At 55.9% G+C, this 18,338-nt stretch overlaps 1 protein-coding gene across 1 annotated transcript in view; it reads left to right on the top strand.

Moving 5' to 3' along the window:
- The window catches only part of LOC119113632 (ankyrin repeat and fibronectin type-III domain-containing protein 1-like), a 38,670-nt gene extending 22,759 nt beyond the window's left edge, over positions 1-15,911 (top strand). The window contains exons 8-21 of the mRNA XM_037237919.1: positions 3,213-3,404; positions 4,388-4,607; positions 5,567-5,699; positions 6,031-6,144; positions 7,233-7,327; positions 8,165-8,282; positions 9,255-9,421; positions 10,160-10,336; positions 10,694-10,832; positions 11,155-11,268; positions 13,644-13,781; positions 14,161-14,294; positions 14,685-14,844; positions 15,055-15,911. Of these exons, the coding sequence (XP_037093814.1) occupies positions 3,213-3,404; positions 4,388-4,607; positions 5,567-5,699; positions 6,031-6,144; positions 7,233-7,327; positions 8,165-8,282; positions 9,255-9,421; positions 10,160-10,336; positions 10,694-10,832; positions 11,155-11,268; positions 13,644-13,781; positions 14,161-14,294; positions 14,685-14,844; positions 15,055-15,507 (2,354 nt within the window). The 3' untranslated portion in view covers positions 15,508-15,911. The remainder of the gene's footprint in view (positions 1-3,212; positions 3,405-4,387; positions 4,608-5,566; positions 5,700-6,030; positions 6,145-7,232; positions 7,328-8,164; positions 8,283-9,254; positions 9,422-10,159; positions 10,337-10,693; positions 10,833-11,154; positions 11,269-13,643; positions 13,782-14,160; positions 14,295-14,684; positions 14,845-15,054) is intronic.
- The last annotated feature ends 2,427 nt before the right edge of the window (positions 15,912-18,338 follow it).

Below are 18,338 nucleotides of genomic sequence, written 5' to 3'. Positions count from 1 at the left end.
AACTGTCAGCGGTCCGTTCAGGTTTGTTGGCAAACTCCCATGATGGCCTCCAGTTTTCATAAATTTTATGTCAATGGCGGTGGGGGTCTTTGGCTGACAGCCTGTTTTGCTCCTGAAGGCATGCATTGTAGGAGCAGTGTCGCGTACTGCTCAGCGTTTTCAGGGTATGTCATGCAGCGAGCGGTTTATGTAGGCGCGGGCTAGGTACGCTATGCGAAGTTGATCTGTTTCATGTTGCCATCGATGCGCGTGGCCATGGCTCGTGAATACTGACACCTTCGTCGAAACAGCAAAGTTTTTCCTGTGCGAAATGCAAGCTGTGATCCTCGCCGGCCTGTAAAAGATCATTCGATTATTTAGACAAGCCAGCCCAGAGATATTTTGTTTCATGTTCTGCTCAAACGTTTCGGCTCCAGTGCCGGGTCTACCCCGCTTTGCAGTGATGTGTCGTGCCGTGACCTCACCATGATCTGCTAGCCGACTGCATCAGGTCAAGGATGTTGACATTAAAGAAATCACCTTCGGCTGTAAGGAAAACTCCGAAAATGTATTGAAAATGAAAACGGTATTGTGTCTGCACAATTGAACTCAGTACGTATGTCGTTTTTGTTCAAGATCTGGCTCAATTCTCATTGATAAGCCGTCCGTAAATGGCGCTACGCATTTTTGACCTTTTCTTCCCTCCCCTTATCTTTGCTTACGCAATGATCAAGATGTCGAAAACCCTCACCCTGGCTATGCGTTTATTGTCAAATATTAAGGGTGATTGGCAACTACACCTGAACGTAGCGAAATGCAGTCAATAACCTCATATTTTCAAGCTTTGGTTTCTCCGCATAACCCTCCTCCTCCACCCTTCTCCTTACGTAACATCATTTATGGACGGCCTCTGAGCTGGGTCCGTCTTTTTTTTTGGGGGGGGGGGATTCGGCCACGCAAAAGCGCACACCCATCTTTTGAACATGTAAAAGATTACTGTATTTTACTGATGACGGCCCCCGGTCTGCCGGAATCCCATCTTGCACTTAATTACAGGGCCGTCCGCAGATGGCAGCACTGAAACAGATGGCTGCGATCATCGCCGCTTCGGGCTGAGAGTGGTCGTTCCGCCCAATGCTGGCGATAATGATCCCTTTGATTGGGGTCGCCTGGTCCAGTGCCATCAGGACAACTATCCGGCTGACGGCCAGGACATGGCGGAGAGGGGGCGGGGGGGGGGGGGGCAGGGGGCATCCGGTCATCAGGACACTCAGCTGAGGCATCAGATGACTGCCTCGTCAGTTTGACTAAGGCTGGTTGAGGTGTGACAGCGTGAACACCGGCGAGTCGCTCAAGCCGCCAGTTGTGAATTACATAATGGCAAAGCACATCATCGTGGGAGCTTTATTTGGATGGCGTCTCACTGAAAATGGACTCAATATTTCATAGCTTTTCACGCTTCCCTTCACGTCTTCCCATTTTGTCGTGTTCTACATGCCGCGCACACGCGACACAACCGTATCATAGGCGCACACGGAGGACTGCGTGTGTACCTCATCAGCGTAGCAGTTGCAAGCAAGGGTGCCCTACGCAACGGTTTCACCAAGGTGGGCGAGCACGGATTTGAAATTATATCAGATGCCTGCATTCATGTGCGTGGTGCTAGATTTCACCGCATGCAATGCTTGTCGGGTCATCGTGCAAATGAAAGCCAACTGTCATCATCACCCACACGGCGATGTTCAGTCATATGGCAGCCACCCAAGCCAGTCATATGGCAGCCATCCAAGCGACGCCTTTTTTGACGTAATCCCTGCAGAGTCGTTTCCGAATCAAGGGATTGCAACGCGACCAGCAACCATAGAATCGCTTGCCAGCTAAACTCGAGGAATATGCAGCCGCCTGGCCGGATGGTCGTCACCGAGCTTTTGGAACCCTCTGTATAAATAAACTTGCAATTTGTCACTGCCCGCACTGTGCGTGACGCATTCTGATAGATATCAGCTGGTTGAATTTGGGTAGTAGAGGCTATGGCAAACCCGCGAATGGTCACGTTGGATGGGGACTCAAATTCATCACGCTGCGGAAGTACGTATCAGCGTTGTCGCATCAACAGTATGGTGCGGGCCATGCTTGCTGGGAACTGCAGCGCTAGGAAGGGCGGTAGCAGGTGCTGTAGACTGCCGGGACCGTGCACGCCGTCAGAAGTCCTGGATGGCCAGGGGACGGAAGGCACGAGTCGGCCCGAGACACCGGAATGTGGCGATGTTTATAACTGCAGCGCGCCTTAGCGGTGCAAATGCTGAGGTTTTCATCGTGTGGCCCAGCCAAGTGTGCTGACTGGCAAGTCGGTTCTCGTGTCGCGCCGCCGCCTGCCGCTGACTCGGATATCAGATTACCCGTTCTGTGATTAGATTCCGTGTTTCCGGCCGGCGAGTCCGGTCTCTGCCCTGGCGTTCTCAGCTCGGATCACGCGGTTCAGTAGAGCAAATGTTTCTCATTTAGTGCACTCGTAAGTGAAGCCGTACATTTTCCGGACTGGTTAAGATGAGGTGTTGGTACGAGTGGAATACGCGGTCGGACCATTTTCGTCGTCTGCGGTTGGTGATCACACAGCGCTATGGCCTTGTGCTTCCCCGGCCGTCGTAAAGCGCCGGCTGGTCCGGAGAAGGACCTGATTATATTTGGCGCCTTGTCAAGTATGCCTCGATTACTCCCAGTGGCTTCGAGCTTTAGTGATATGGTCGTGATCCATGTAGACTCACCATCTAACCACTGCATTATCGGGGACATTTGGTGGTGCGCTAGGATGTTCTTTTATCTTTTTCTAAGATTTGTCGCAGAATTTTCTTGATGAGGAGCTTAGAAGGAATTTTCTTAGAATTTGTCACCTAAATGTCTTAAAAGAGAAAGGAGATGTCTGCACTAAGTCTGCTAAGGTTTCTGAACCGCTGTCATGTGTGCCGCTGTTTTACACCTCCGTACCTGCCAGTACCACTTTCGATCGACGTGGTTATTTCGCCCATGCTGGCTGGTGGTTCCCTTCCTAGCACACGTGCTCGGCCGTGCCGTCTGTTTCGCCGCGGATGGCTGCCGTTTTGTGTTCCTTTCCTTGGTTGGTGGTGCCGCTCGACGTGGTTGTCGCCACCAAACCATGTGAAACACTCCGGAAGCCAGCGAGATTCGAACCGGGCGCCCTGGCGCGCCGCTCAGTAGCCCGGTGCCGTTTCCAGTTCAGTGGTCGACGTGGGCCGACTTCAGCTCGGTGGACGGCGAGTGTGATGTCACGGACCTGGTGCCGCCGCCGGAGCTGCCCGTGCGCCAGCTGACGCAGGGACAGCGGTACTACTTCCGCGCCGCCGCCGGGAACTTCTGCGGCTGGAGCCGCTTCGTCACGTCCACCCCGGCTGGCGTGCGGCCTTCAGGTGGGGACGGCGGTGGCGGGCGGCGGTGCACCGTGCTGACGCACTCTCCGGCCGATGGGTCGGCGCGGGCCAGTGCACTGCGCTGTCGCATGTTCTGGCCTCGCAGTTGGCGTTCCTCTGCTATCGTCTGTTTGGACGCTCTGCGGTTGGTTTGTTGTACTGTTGTGTCTGTCTTTCACCTCCCTTCTCCTTTGCGCCAAGGCCTGATGTTGCACTCGCCCTCGCTCTCGCACACGCCCACACTCCTTGATTTTGCTCTTCACCACGCTCTTGTTTGGTATCTCACCCACCAACTGGCTCGATTTCTCACTTTCCACGTCCGTTACGCGCATCCGTTTCATCTCCTTATCTCTTGTATTTCCGTTTTCCATTTCATTCTCCCCACCCGGCCACCCCACCTCTCCCTGGAAAACGTTCTGTGCATTATATTTGTGTTCCTCCTGGCATGTCGTCACCGGTACCAAACACGCCGATAGAGGCCATGGACGCGCTCTTGGGCGCTGACCGACACGCAGTCGGACTGTGCCGTCTCTGACACGCGACCCTGTGCACGGTCTGTGGTGGAAGACGAACGGGCGCTGGCATGTCGGAATGTTACCTCCACCCGGCGTTCGTACGCTTCAGTGTTGACTCGATCGAGATCTTGGTTGACCCTGACTTTGGTTGACCCTGACCTCTTGCGCAATGTGGCCTAGCTATGACTGTCGCTAGCGCGACGCGCTCCAGTGCTCGTGCATGGTGACCTGATGTTGACCTTTCTGCAGCGTGGCCTGGCTCAGGCCGGGTCTTTTTACTATCACTGAAACCTGACCTGAACCTGCCTGCGGTGGCAGGACCTGATCCCCATTGCGACCCTTCGCTGACCTGGTCTGCAGTGTGGCGGGACGTGTACCAGCGGCTGTCTGACCCTTCGCTGACCTGGTCTGCATTGTGGCGGGACGTGTACCAGCGGCTGTCTTACCCGTGGCTGACTTGGTCCGCAGTGTGGCGGGACGTGGACCAGCGGCTGTCCCGGCTCAACGGCAAGGTCGCGGCCCTGGATCGGCTCTTCACGCAGATCCGCACCTCGCGGCCCCAGTACGCCAGCGACCTCCGCAACCTGGACGGCGACCGTGGCTCGCCCATGGCGCGCAAGAACGTCAAGAAGAAGAGTATCAAGAACCTGTTTCAGACGGCTGTCAAGTTCCAGAAGCACTTGCGGAGGTGAGGAGTGGGAGATGGCAGGTTAGCCGTGGGACATGACATATGTGAAGCGTGGAAAATGACATGGTTGAATCATGGGAGATGACAGATGCGTGGCGTGGGAGATGGCATGGGTGAAGCGTGGGAGATGACATAGGTTAGGCACGAAAGATGACATAGGTGAGGCGTGGGAGATGACATGTGTGAGGCGTGGGAAAATGCGTGAGGCGTAGGAAATGACATGGTTGAGGCGCGGGGGATGATATGGGTGACGCATGGGAGATGACATGGGTGAGTCATGGGAGATGACATGGGTGAGGCGTGGGAGATGACAGAGGTGAAGCGTGGGAGACGACAGAGGTGAGGCGTGAGAGATGACAGTGGTGAGGCGTGAGAGATGACATGGGTGAGGCGTCGGGGATGACATGAGTGACGATCACATCTTCTCCCTACGCTTGGCGTTTGGCTTGGGCTGCTTGTGGTAAGGCTATTGATGATATTCCTTTTGTATGTTTGTTAGGGCGAGGGACGGTAGAGCGGAAATATTTTGTGTAGATATCGAGGCACTCACCGTCTCCTTAAGGTCTCACACGCACTTGCTGCTGTTCAATATGTGGTCCATGCGTCCACTTTGTGGTCTCTGGTTTCCTTGGCTTGTAGTACGTCCTGTTTTTCTCTTTTGAATCCCATAGCTGACTTTGAAGTTCTCTCATTCTGGACTGCCCATCCAGTCTTTGGTTGGCGCCTACCACTTTGTAAATTACTGACGCTGCACTGTACTTTAACTCTGCCGCTCTGTCGTTTGCTTCTATCATTGCTCTGTTTTTATTACTTGTTATTTTTACTTTATTTTACAGCACCACGTTGTGGTGATCCCTCTCTCCCAGTTACCACACGACTGTATGGCTGGACACCACCGCTGCAACGTTGCTTGCGCCACATATCGGCGGCCTCAGTCACTCCACCGTTTTTTTCGACAGTGGCGTGTACCTGGCCAGCGTCATCTACCACGAGGACCGCGTCGCCATGACAGCGGAGGACTTTCTACCGATTCTGGAAGTGGACGAGTCGTATCCGAGCTCCATCCACGCCGACTTTCACTGGCTGATGAAGGTCAGACTGTCGTCTGCGCTCGGTGGTGGAGTGGAGTGCTCGGGCCGGACGGCGCTGGCTGACACGTGTCGCGGCGTGCCGGGGCACTCGGGCCTGAGTGGCTTAAACCTAGCCTCAGGTTTGATATGTTCAGCTTTATTGGCCGATTTTTGGGAATGGTGTGACCTCCCTGTTCGTCAGCCGGTCATTGCTCAATGTGTGTGGATCGCGCCGCGCCGCGCCGCCAGCGCTGTCGGAACTTCGCGCACTGGCTGATTCGGCGTCCAGCTGGCGCGCCGTAGCCAGGATCGAACCAGCGACCCGTGGATAAGCCGAATTCTGGCGTCGGCAGGTGGCGTGCACGTGGGACGACGTCCGCTCGCTGCGTCAGGACATGGAGCGCTCGCTCAGCTCGTCTTCAGTCCACTTCCGCATCAAGCTGCTGGCGGCGGCCGAACAGCTGCAGGTGCGACCCGACTGGGGCGACACCTGTTTCCGACCATTGTAACTAGTTTGGGGGCATGGTGTGCCTAGATGTGTGATTTTCTCGTCGCTGTTCGTGCTGTGCGCGTTGTGCGTCGTGCTGTGCACTGGTCATGTTGCGCTAGGCCGACCAGTAGTATAGATCGGTATAGATTGGTAACTGTCAGCGGCCCAGTTATCGTGCCTAATTGAGCCGGCCGCGATCAACAGCCACTTATCGGTATCGATTATTGCAAGACGGACGTACAGTTAGCATCAGTGTTGCCATTAGCCGCAGCCGCCAATTTTTTCATTTTTTAATTGTTTTTACTGCGCTGGTGTTTCGAGCCGCACGCTGTGTCCGTCTGTTATTGGCTGTGACCAGTGCAAAAGGACTGCTCGGCGCAGTTTACCAGACATTCTCGGCCATAGCTGACGGTAACCGAGTGTGCAGTTTGTTGTCTGAGGCATGCCAGTGCACCTTTATCTGAGGTCAGACGGCCACTGGTTGTATTGCATTAAGGATGGCCACGTGGGGAACGTGCGAGTAAGAAGCACCAGCGGGTTTTGGTCAGACATTGGAGGTCTTTTGGCTTGTGCTGGGCGGGGCGTTTACCGTCAGCAAATTCGCTCGCGTCTTTGAAGGGAGCGTCCGACGGATTTTGTGTAAAGCGTAGACTTAGGACATGTGTAGGATACAACTTCAGAAAAGTGGTACGCAAATAAAAACAAGATGAAAAGTGGAAACAGCGAAACAAGAAGCAAAGTTAATTGCCTCTGACCAGAAATGCCAGGACCTGGAAGTGTTATGACCTTCCGTGACCCGATATTTCGGGGCCTAGTCGACCTTGGGTTGACCTGTCGTGACGTGGCCTCATCCCACCACAACCCGTGATTTGACTGTCCTTGAGTCGCCCTCACGTAACCCCATCTTTCTGTGACCTTTCTTGCTCCAACTACCCTGTGATCTCCGTGACCCTGCTTCCCTGTGGCCTTCATTGACCTTGTTCCCCTGTACCCCTCCGTGACCCTGCTTTCCTGTGACCTCCCGTGACCCTGCTTCCCCGTGACGCCCCGTGACCCGTGCCTCAGGTGGCGCTCGGCGTGCAGGATCTGGGTCAGCTGTACTACAAGCCGCTGCGAGACTGCCACGGCGCGCTCGTGTTCGTCGTCATCAGCCACATGAGGTACCCTCCCCAGTCGCCTCCCCCTCCCTCGCCGTCGCCGCCGCGCGCCAGCAGCGTGTGTGTGTGTGTGGGTGTGCGTGTGTGTTGTGTGCGTGCGTGCGTGCGTGCGTGCGTGCGTGTGTGCGTGTGTTGTGTCGTGTGCGTGCGTGCGTGCGTGCAGTGGCTCGCCGACTGGCTCATTTGTGCCAGTGGGTAGGTCGTATGAGGAGCTGGTGTTTAGCGCAGCGAAGCGAAAGCACGCTGAACGCCGTAGGCTGACGTCGTGGGTTGCGTGCCAAACTTGACAGTGTTTTGGTTTCGTTGCGTGGGCGCTGCAGGTGATTTTTTATCGTCTCCGTGGTTCATTTTGAGCATTGCTGGGATCCAATGGTGTTCGGTTGCGTTATTTAAGCCAAAGCTCCATCCACACAGCGGTATGCCGCTGTGAAATGTGATTCCCACGGGTCTTTCGCGAATGAGACGGTGGGAATGTATGTCATCACACGAGCGGGCCCGCGTAATCCTCTCAAACTGGCGGCATTAGCGTGCGGATGGAGGCTTGTCCTGTGTAGGCAACTGGGACGAAAGCTCTGGGATGAAACCGCTGTTAAGTTTTGAATGTGTCCCTCCTCTCTGCCAAGAACCCGCACAACATCGATCGTCGCTGGCATCGATGTACATTCGTTTTCGATGTCTGTGGCCTGTGTTAGAATACACTGTTGGTCGAGTGACCGGTCTCCATCGGAGCCTGACGCTCGCCGTCACGAACGCACCAAACGTCAGTTGCGCCCCGGCCCACCGAAGCCGCTCATGTAGCCGCGCATCCGCTGACGCCAGCCGCGCTGGTGTCGCCGGCAGGTCGGGAAAGCTGCCGTCGGCGTCCGTCAGGTGGCAGCAGGTGAGCAAGCTGCAGCGGAAGGTGTCCACCTCGGATGAGGAGCCAGCGGTCGGCGAGAAACTCTTCGCCGAGATCAAGGTTGGTGCTGCGGTGCGCCGTGCGGCGCCGCGATGTGCGTCGCGCGGAGTGCGCTGACCCGGCCCGCGGGTTATTCTCAGGACTTGCTGGCTCCGTATCGCGGCGCTGGCTTTCGTTGAAAGGACGGCTCGGCTTCATTCAGTGTCTGTTGCATGGAGCCCACAGACTCCTATGCCAGCGGTGTGGTGCCGTCCTCACTGCCCACCATGTCACTGTATCATGTTCAGGCCTCATCGAAGAACGACGACATCACTTTGGTCCGCAGGCTTCGCCCCTGACGCTTAAAGATGCGCCCGGGGACAGTTCCCCCTTTCTTGATTCCAAGCAGCTCTATTCGTTCTTAAAAGATATTGATTTTGAAATCATTTTCACACCGTAATAATTCAGTAAAAGCATCGTTATGGGCGCAAAATGACCGCTGCAGTCGGCGCGCCCGAAAACACCAATGAACAACAAACAAAACAAGGCTTCATTCAGTATTTCTAGGGGCGTTTATGCGCACGGTGTCGTAGGACGGTGCCAGCCAGGAGTCCCACACCCGGCGCGTGCTGCACATAATTTCTGTGAATGGCCACATTATGTTGCACACGGACGTAATGTATACATGTTGTATGTCGTACACATACGCACACATACACATACGTGGTTGTGTGTGTGTGTGTGTGTGTGTGTGTGTGTGTGTGTGTGTGTGTGTGTGTGTGTGCGTGTGCGTGTGCGTGTGCGTGTGCGTGTGCGTGTGCGTGTGTGTGTGTGCGTAAGTGCGTAAGTGCGTGTATTGCAGACACACGCCAAGCACTTGACTGTCGTGCGCCCAAAGACGCGGCGTTTGCAGTGTGACGAACACCAGCAACTAACCAACATGAACGCATGGCATGAATGCACAGGCGCGGCGGAGAGAGGTGGCGCTTGGCGCGCGAGCTCGCGGCGCCTGCCGCGCGCTGATTGAGCTAACGGTGCGCGCGCCGCCGGCAGGACATCATCACCTACCACATGGTGTCTTCGGTGGGCACGTCGCGCGGTTTGTACCTGGGCTACCTGCAGTGTCAGACGTCGGTGGACCTGATCCGGGTCAGCGTGGCGCGCGACAAGCCCAACGTGCTGCCGCACGTGCGCGTGCGCGACAACGCGCACGTTAGCGGGTGAGTGCCGCCGCCGCCGCCGCCGCCCGGCAGGCCAGCGGCGGTCAGCATGAGCGGCGGCCGGTCGGGCGCACAGAAGCCGTATCGTGGCTGGCGCGGCCCCGGCAATGCCCGCAGGCGTGTCGCCTGAGCTTAGGGACTTAGATGGCAGCTGGCAACGATGCTATGTTGTGTGCGGTGTTCTCCGCCTATGTTCTGTGCTGGAGTACTGTGGGGTTTCTGGTGATACGTTTAGTTTGTGGTCACGTTTGCTGCATTGCTGGGTCCATGATGCGTTTGGTTTCGAATTTGTCGAGGAGTGGTCTGTCTTTGCCAGGGCTGGGATGTCAAGTGTTGGGTTGGGTCAGACGCATTGACAGGACATGGTGCGAGGAATTCTGCGTCCATATGAGACAAGTACCGTAATTATTCGTTATGGGGAGGTGTGGGCTGTGGGATTGTCCTTGGAAAGTGCGTGGAATGCTGATGTGCCAGCGCCGCGGAGGCGGACAGACCAGACCGAGAGTCTAACAAAGTCTCTAACGAAGACCTTGCGGCATTGTTACACTGCCGACCCGCTGCTGGTGTCCGGTGGGATTAGAGACCCTGATTCACTTGTCCTTCTTGTCTGTTTGTCTGTTGGTACTTACATTCGGTGCCACTGACCTGATTGACACTGATTCGGTGTCAGCCGTCTGTTGCGCTCAGTGAGGGACTGTGGGTGGTCCTGACCCCCCACCCCGTCCCCGTCTGTCACAGGGAGGAGTGGGCGTGGCTGCAGGAGTTCGGCACCCGCCGCGAGCTGACCGAGGAAGAGCAGGTGGACGGAGGTCAGGTGGTGACCCCGAGGTCACGGTTCCGGGCGCAGGTCGAAACAGCCGTGCGCCGCCTCCTCAAACTCATGGACGTGCCCGTGGAAGAGGCGGCCAATCACAGGTCAGACTCTGCGGGAAACCGCCGCTCATTGGTGAACGGGATAGTTAATCCACCGTTCATTTGTGAAAAAGATTGCGATTTCAGTACGACGCCACGAGGATATTGCAAGCATTATAGTAAAATGGAATTATACAACTATCATTCTTACGTCCCCGGCTGAACACAAGATGAATGTGCAAGGATATTGCGCTTTGCCTACCGCTAGCCTGTGGCATCTTGACGCAGCAAGCAAGCATGGGGTGGCATCTCTGCAGACGCGTGTCCAGCTGTGTGCTCCGTGGCCGTGTGCTCTGTGGCCGTGTTCTCCGAGATTTGCAGCGTCTTCCAGGCTGACGCCGCGTGCGACGTGCCCCGCAGGCTGTACAACGTGGAGGTGCTGGAGCTGAACAGCACCACCAGCTTCCTGCTGTTGATCCCGGCGGCCGACCAGGTGTGCTCCATCCACCAGGCGGAGGAGCTCGCCGCGCCCAACGACTGCCTCCGGCTGCCCGTGCAGGTGAGGCAGCCCCTGTTATGGGCAGCTAGTACACCGCCAGCGGGGCCTTGTCGGGTTATGAACAGCTGGTGGTCGTGCAGTTAAAGGCTGCATGCTGGTCGCAATGTGTATGCTGTCCTATGTTGCAATGCAGAGGTGCTGCACTGCCGCGAGTGAAAGTACCGGTGCAATTTGCTACGTCGACTTAAGACTAAGTGCTTCTAACTAAGTTGAGACTAAGTTGAGACGAAGTACGTTATATCGTGATAAACGTGATGAATCATTCGTGCGTTATCGGAGTGGTGTTCGTTTTTTGCTCACACTGCGTACGGTGTGCGGACAGATTTTCGAGATGGTGCATATGATGACGTACCAGCGGTCGTTCGTCAGTCGCTACAGCCGGATCAGTTCGATCCTCGAGACGGACACAATCATGGCGCAGCACGCGCACCGGGAGGTGAGCAGCGACGGTCATCACCTCACCCATGTCAGTGCTGATCAGAAGAGGTGCAGGCAGATCGTTACTTTTTGGCGGTTATGTGCGACCGAGCTGCCAGGACTAACACTCCTACCCCCGCCTGATGTTTGTTTGGGTTACTTAAGGACGCCTCGCTGCTCAGTCAATCTGGTTTCTGCGTCAAATAATAGCTTGGTAGACTCAGCCGCCATGCATATAGTAAGCACTATTAGCCGCACATAACCCTGTCGTCTGGCGCAGCCCGCTCGGGCAGTCGGTGACTGAGGGAGCCGACCACGCCGTCGGTGGTGTGGGCTCCGCCGACGCCACTAGTCGTCCATAACCTCAGCCGGAGTTTCAGTCATGGGTCTGACGTTGTGGCATGCCCATGGGCGGTCAGTGCGAGGGCGTGGGGTCTTCAGGCGAGTTTCGCTCGTATGTGGAGGGAGACTGGATTTGGGAGCGGTTTTTACCACACAACACCGTGGGGAGAGTGCGAAGCTGTGTGCTATTGGTGGGAATGATCGAAGACCGGGTTTCCCCAAATAAAGTACCCATTTCCCTTTCATGGGTGGAATGAGTCTGTAAACCATCTTTATCGTCTGGCATGTTAGTATGCGCTAAAGTTTTGGTCAGATGGCTGTCCGGCTATTGTTAGCTGATATGAAGGTCATTCCCGGTTAGCTCCGTTGGAGAGCACTGGGCCCAAAATCAGAAGGCACTTGGTACAATCTCAGCAATTTGCAGAGCATAACGTCGGTTGTGACGCGTGCCTGGCTGAAATCTAGAAATCTAAACATTGTCATTAAACCTAAATATCACCAGGTCCTTTTTAGGACCCGATAAGGCCTGACGACGGTCCAATAGTTGAACGGCCGTAACATTGTGTATATACTAACGCGCCAGCTTAGGACGATGGTCTGACCAGCAATTTCATCCCTGATATTAATCAGTCGTCACAATTCTTCCGTAATAGGGCCTGCTGCTGTTGGTGTTTTTTTATAGGCATGTAGACATATAGACGTCAGGCCAACAAAGGACCACGAGGGCCCATCGAGGTTGGCCTACCTCAGGTTCCGCGCTCATCCTTAACACTAATCTTCCCACCTGACCCGCCTGCATTTAGCCATAAATGAGGGCCTTAGACCGGTAGAACTTGTTCAAACTATTTTTTGCTGCTAGGGAAGCAGTTCCTTCAACTTCGTTTGGCAGTCCGTTCCAGTGATTCGCTTCACTGACTAAATGGCATCTGCCCCTTTATAGTTCTGCTCCTACCTGTTGCTTATTGAAACCGGTTTCCCTCAAGGATAGGCCTAATTTCTAGCGCTCTTTGTAGATTTACCCTGTCTATCTCTCTCATAATCGTGAATATCTTTATCAGTTCCTCATCTCTACGATATTTCAGTGAATACAAATCCAAGGCCCTGAGCCTGTCCTTATATTATAAGTTGCCAAACCCATTCATCATCCTAGTCGCTTTTTGTTGTACTTTCTGCTGCCTATCTGTGTCTTTGTACGTATGGGGACCAAGCTTGTGCGCAATACTCTGGGTATGGTCTGACATAAGCTAAAAGCAACTTTTTTAACAGCATTCCTACTCATGTAATCGACATTCCTGTTAATAAGTCCCAGCATCCAAAGTGTCTTGCTCCTCGCAGCTCAACTTGCTTTTCAGCCTTTAAATCCCGAAAAATTATAACCCTCAAGTTCTCTACTTCCTCGATCTGGACCAACTCTTGGTCTCCCATGTTATAGCCTAGTTTTTATTCATTTTTATCCAACTGCCAGAATTACCCACATGCACCACCTCACACTTATCCTATTCAAATGTCATCTGCCACAGAGAAGCCCATTTCACTAGTTTCTCTAAGTCAAGTTTCGCGTGGTCTGAATTTTATACACCCCCATCAAATTATCTATCTATGGAGGCAATATATATTTTATTAAGGACTCCAAGCCAGGCTCGCCAAAGCCGAGACTCGTCCATAGCCATCAAGCTCATGGTAATTTTGCAGAGATGAAAGTGCAGAGAACTCCGCTAAGGATGTCACTGGTTGAGCGATCTTTATGTGTTGGTACGATGAGGGACAGTTACGGAACGCTTTTTGGTCGTGTCAAGGGGCGAAGCAGTGGGACAAAACGAACAGGTATCGCACTGCAGACATAGCTGATCAAAGATGAACAGCTCCGCGGATAGATCCGTCACCCCAAACGGATCCTCGAACCTCGTGACTCGGAACTACAGCCAGCCGACGGCCGGCCCAGCTGTCCACCCCATCAGCCGCCTACAGTCCTGCACCCCACCGTTATGTACGCTGGCGCCCAGGGACCTCAGTAGCCGCCCATGACCACCGGCTGTGCGTCTGTGTCCGCAGGCGTTCAGCGACTCCGAGATCAGCGAGGCGCGCGGCCGGCTGGCGCAGCTGCAGACGTTCCAGACGGAGCTGGAGGCTGTGTGGCGCACGTCGCGTTGGCTGACCGACGCCATCGCGTGGGCGCGAGATAAGTCTCAGGTACGGCCGAGCCGGGTCGCCGGCCCTGCGGCGTCCCCCGTGGCCACCGGCCCCAACAGGGCGCGGCCGAGGCAGGGTGGAGTGTGGGTTCAGTGTTGTCCTAGCGTCCAATGCCTCGACGTGGTTCAATGCAGTCCTGGTTTTCTGATGACAAGCAAGGCGTCTGCGAGTCTTGGAGAAGAATGAAGCGGATGCTGTTTTTGTTGGTCAGAAAGTGGCGGTCGGCTGCGGTTCAATCGCTGTGACTGTATATCGAACGGGGTTGGCAGACAGCTTTCGTGCTCGGACAGTTGAGCCGCGTCAGTGGTACGACGCTGCTGCGACACTGGTACGACACTGGGTGAGATGCCGGTCTTACCGCGTGCGGTTGCGCCTGCAGGACGGCTGTCCCCTGTCGTTGGCGGCCCTCCGCTCCTGGGACGGTCGTGACGTCAGCGTGTCTCCGGTCCGAGACGCCAAGCGGCTGCGCAAGGACAACGCGCTGCCGCCGCCCAGCCCCGCCGAGTTCCGCAGGTCGGTTACAGGTGGCGCCGGCGGCGAGGGTCGTTTGATTCTGGGGTGCTCGTGGTGAACTGGTGCGTGAGGACGGCTGCCTGATCCCGGCCGCTGCCCCGGGCGTTTCTGGCCAAATGCAGATTCAAAGGGGTAAATGTACCGCACATGCTATAAAGTATGTGTGACAGACTCTTCTCTGTGCCATGAATACAGTGTTGTGTTTTGTTTGGTTTGGATTTTTATGGCATGGAAGCGTAGTGTGTAGCTTAATTGGTCGCGCATTTGTGGGAACATTTGCTTGTGAGTCGGCGATGTCTTTCATAATGATAAGAGTCAGCGAACATATGGGCCGGTTCACTCGTCAGTGGCGTCGCCGCCGTCACCACTGACCGCCGCGCCGCCCGACAGGTCCAGCTCGCAGCGGCTGCTGAAGCCGCGGCCCGAGTTCCAGAAGTCGCGAACCTCCGAGTGTCTGCTGAAGCCACGTGGCGCCGGCGACGAGGCGCGCGCGCTGCTCGGCTGCGAGGACTCGAGCAGCGAGGACTCGCTGTCGCGACCGCCGGCGGCGGCCGGTGCGCGCGGCGGCGTCGGCGCGCATCTGCTGACCGTGTCGGCCGACCTGCGCAAAAGCTCGGCGCCGGACGTGTACGTGCACGCGGACGTGGAGCGGCAGTGGGGCACGGCGCTCAGCCGCTCCACGCCCAGCTTCGGCGGCGTCGAGCGGCTGGCGCCGCCGAGCCGGCCGTGCGCCCGCGGCGACCGCTCGCCGAGCGACGCCGGCAGCCTGGCGTCGTCGGCGCGCAGTCTGTCCTCCAACGACACGGAGACGGACACGGTAAGCGCGGACGAGGCGGACGAGTCGGCAGCGGCGGCGGCGCCGGGCGAGCTGCAGGTGTTTGCCGCCTACGAGACGGGCCTGGCGGCCGGCACCTCTGTGCGGCTGCACGTGACGCCGCGCACTAGCGCGCGCGAGGTGGTGGACCTAGTGGTAAAGCAGCTCAACATGGCCGTCGTGCTGAAGGGCCGCCAGGGCCCCGTGTACGCGGCCGACCAGCTGCGCGCCTTCTGTCTGGTGGCTGTGATCGGCGCCCGAGAGCGCTGCCTGCGAGACGACTTCCGGCCGCTCCAGCTGCAGAACCCATGGCGGCGCGGCAAGCTGTTTGTGCGCCGGCGCGCCGACGTGCTCGCCGCCATCCAGCAGAACGCTACACGCGGCGCGCCGCTCGTCTGAACAGTGACGTCATGCCGCGACGACCCGTGACGTCATACTCAACCTGCTGTGATCGGCGATCGGAGGATTCTGCGGGGGGCGCCGCCGCCGTCTTGCGGATTGCCGGCTGGAGGATTTGCGATTGTGTCAACATCCCGGGTGTATTTGTCGCTGCGGTGCACTTGTGCTGCCATCTGTGGGGCGCGCAATGATACTGCGCTTACCAATCGAGATTAGCGATGTCGTGTTGTGTGCGCATCCACGACATAAGCGCTTTATTGCGTATATTTATCTGTGTGTCGACGCTGCAGCCCATAAGTTATGTGCGGCGTTGGAGGCGTAGGAAAATAAACCGGGACAGGCAGAGAAATGTTTGTCTCCTCGCCAACAAAGATATTATCCTGGTTGTGCCAGCTGGGGCGGCGACATGTTTGACGATTAAAAGGGTCGCTAATGCATTATAGCCCTCACATCCGCCCTGCTATCCTCTCCATCGCCTTGCCCTCCGTCCTCGCGACATCCCGTTTGTCCTATACAGGCTGCATGGGCCAGCCACGAGCGGCCCGAAGTGCCCCCTGGTGGTGGTCGCCGTCCGGATGCCGAGCACGCATGCCGCGTACAGTCCAAAATATCTCTCTTGTGAACAATGGGGGGTATTGGGGTTAGTTCGCTTCTTATGTTCAAAGCGAGTTCAGTGGTGCCATTTTTATTGGAATTCATGCATGTTTAGCGGTACGCAGAGCTAAAAAATCGGTAGCGTGAAGCTATTTTGGCTCAAGCCCTTAGCGCTCGCTTACGATGCTAGCATTAAATGTTAGACCATAACACCTAGCTGGTCGGTCACTTGGAGTGCGAATAAGAGAGGGAGGGGACAGCGATGCCTAGCAATGAAGAGGTGACTGGCAACAAAAGAAGAAAACAGCGGTGAAATGGATGCAAAGCAAACCCTTGCGGCGAAATTGGCTCGATCGTGTTTGTATGCCAATAAGATGTGAGCTTACGTGATGACCCTTGGGCCCCATCTGACTTCAATTTGACCTCTCTGTCCTCTGTTCTACCTCAACCAAGAAACTAGAAAATGTCAAACCATGTGAAAGAAGTTCACGTGTACCGAGCAGACCTTCGTGCTACGTCGTTGCTCCCCCAAATAATTGTTATGGACACGCATTATACACCGTTGCATTCCGAAGCGTGTTCGACGCACGGTTCTTAAAAGTATTGATCTTCTGCAGTGGCGCTCGTTACCCCTGCGGACAGGCTTGCGTTTTGACTCAACTTTTTTAGTCGGCTCGGAACTGGCTCAGAGGTTTTGGAATCCGATTCAGCTCATGACTCAAAGCCGTTCCAAATGGATTGATTCGGTTTAGTTCAGACTCATTGTTTCCATTGAACCATTTGACTCCTGACTCACGCGGCTTGCGAAACCAAATGTCCGATGTTTCTCTGGCTCGTGTTTATATAATATATAAATATTACACGCGGTGCGTGTCACACAATAACAGCTGCATCATCAGGCAAAACATAATATATGAGACAAAGAACTCACTCGTTCAGTGTAAACCGTTATGGTTTAACATGTTGTTTCTATAGCCTTGTTTTAAACAAACACGAAGAACTTGAAAATGCCACACGTGGACATACAATGACATACGGCCAATTCCACAGGCATGTATCCGTTTATCACAATTTCTAACCGATATGATGAACAGGGGTGGAACGTTTCATGCTTTTGGGGGCTATGCCCCCCTCCCCGCGACAGTGAGCCCAGCCCCCAAAGTTTGGCTGCCCCCCCCCCTCCCAATATTGGGCTGGGGCCTCCAATATTGGACAGAGCTTCCACCATGTGGAACCTGGCGCCTAATACTCATCAGTTCTTTGAAATAAATATAAATTAGTGTTAGGCATACTGGAAATACATTGCATCTTAAAGTTTGTATTTCTATGTGTTCCTAAGACAGGACGAAATTGAATTACTGATCTATTGATTCAAAAGGTTCTTGTACGATGCTGATCTTGTACGAATCATATCAGTGTTCATCAGTCAGTGACCCTGAGCGTCGGCACCGGCAGCTTCGGCTCGCCGTCACCCGCGCTGCCTGTGTCCGGACAGCGCTTGTGATGTTGGCGCAGCCTGGCCGTCAGCGCGTCCTGGCCATTCGGTAGACGGTTGGCTCAAGATGGAACGGGGCGACGCGCGTTAACTGGGGCGAATCTCTGCCGCCGCCTGCCCTAGGTACTGTGTGCGAATGCGACGCGGGCGCCGCCCGCCCTAGGTACTGTGTGCGAGTGTGACGCGGGCGCCGTCTGCCCTAGGTACTGTGTGCGAGTGTGACGCGGGCGCCGCCTGCCCTAGGTACTGTGTGCGAGTGTGACGCGGGCGCCGCCCGCCCTAGGTACTGTGTGCGAGTGTGACGCGGGCGCCGCCTGCCCTAGGTACTGTGTGCGAGTGTGACGCGGGCGCCGCCTGCCCTAGGTACTGTGTGCGAGTGTGACGCGGGCGCCGCCTGTTCTAGGTAATGTGTGCGAGTGTGACGCGGGCGCCGCCTGCCCTAGGTACTGTGTGCGAGTGTGACGCGGGCGCCGCCTGCCCTAGGTACTGTGTGCGAGTGTGACGCGGGCGCCGCCTGTTCTAGGTAATGTGTGCGAGTGTGACGCGGGCGCCGCCTGCCCTAGGTAATGTGTGCGAGTGTGACGCGGGCGCCGCCTGCCCTAGGTACTGTGTGCGAGTGTGACGCGGGCGCCGCCTGCCCTAGGTACTGTGTGCGAGTGTGACGCGGGCGCCGCCTGCCCTAGGTACTGTGTGCGAGTGTGACGCGGGCGCCGCCTGCCCTAGGGGCTGTGCGCGGGTGTGA

This window comes from Pollicipes pollicipes, unplaced genomic scaffold (genome assembly GCF_011947565.3).
Source record: "Pollicipes pollicipes isolate AB1234 unplaced genomic scaffold, Ppol_2.1 Scaffold_7262;HRSCAF=8765_pilon_pilon_pilon, whole genome shotgun sequence".
Taxonomy (NCBI): Eukaryota; Metazoa; Arthropoda; class Thecostraca; order Pollicipedomorpha; family Pollicipedidae; genus Pollicipes; species Pollicipes pollicipes.
Note: the sequence above shows the minus strand (reverse complement) of the source record. Positions and strands in the feature narration are given on the sequence as shown.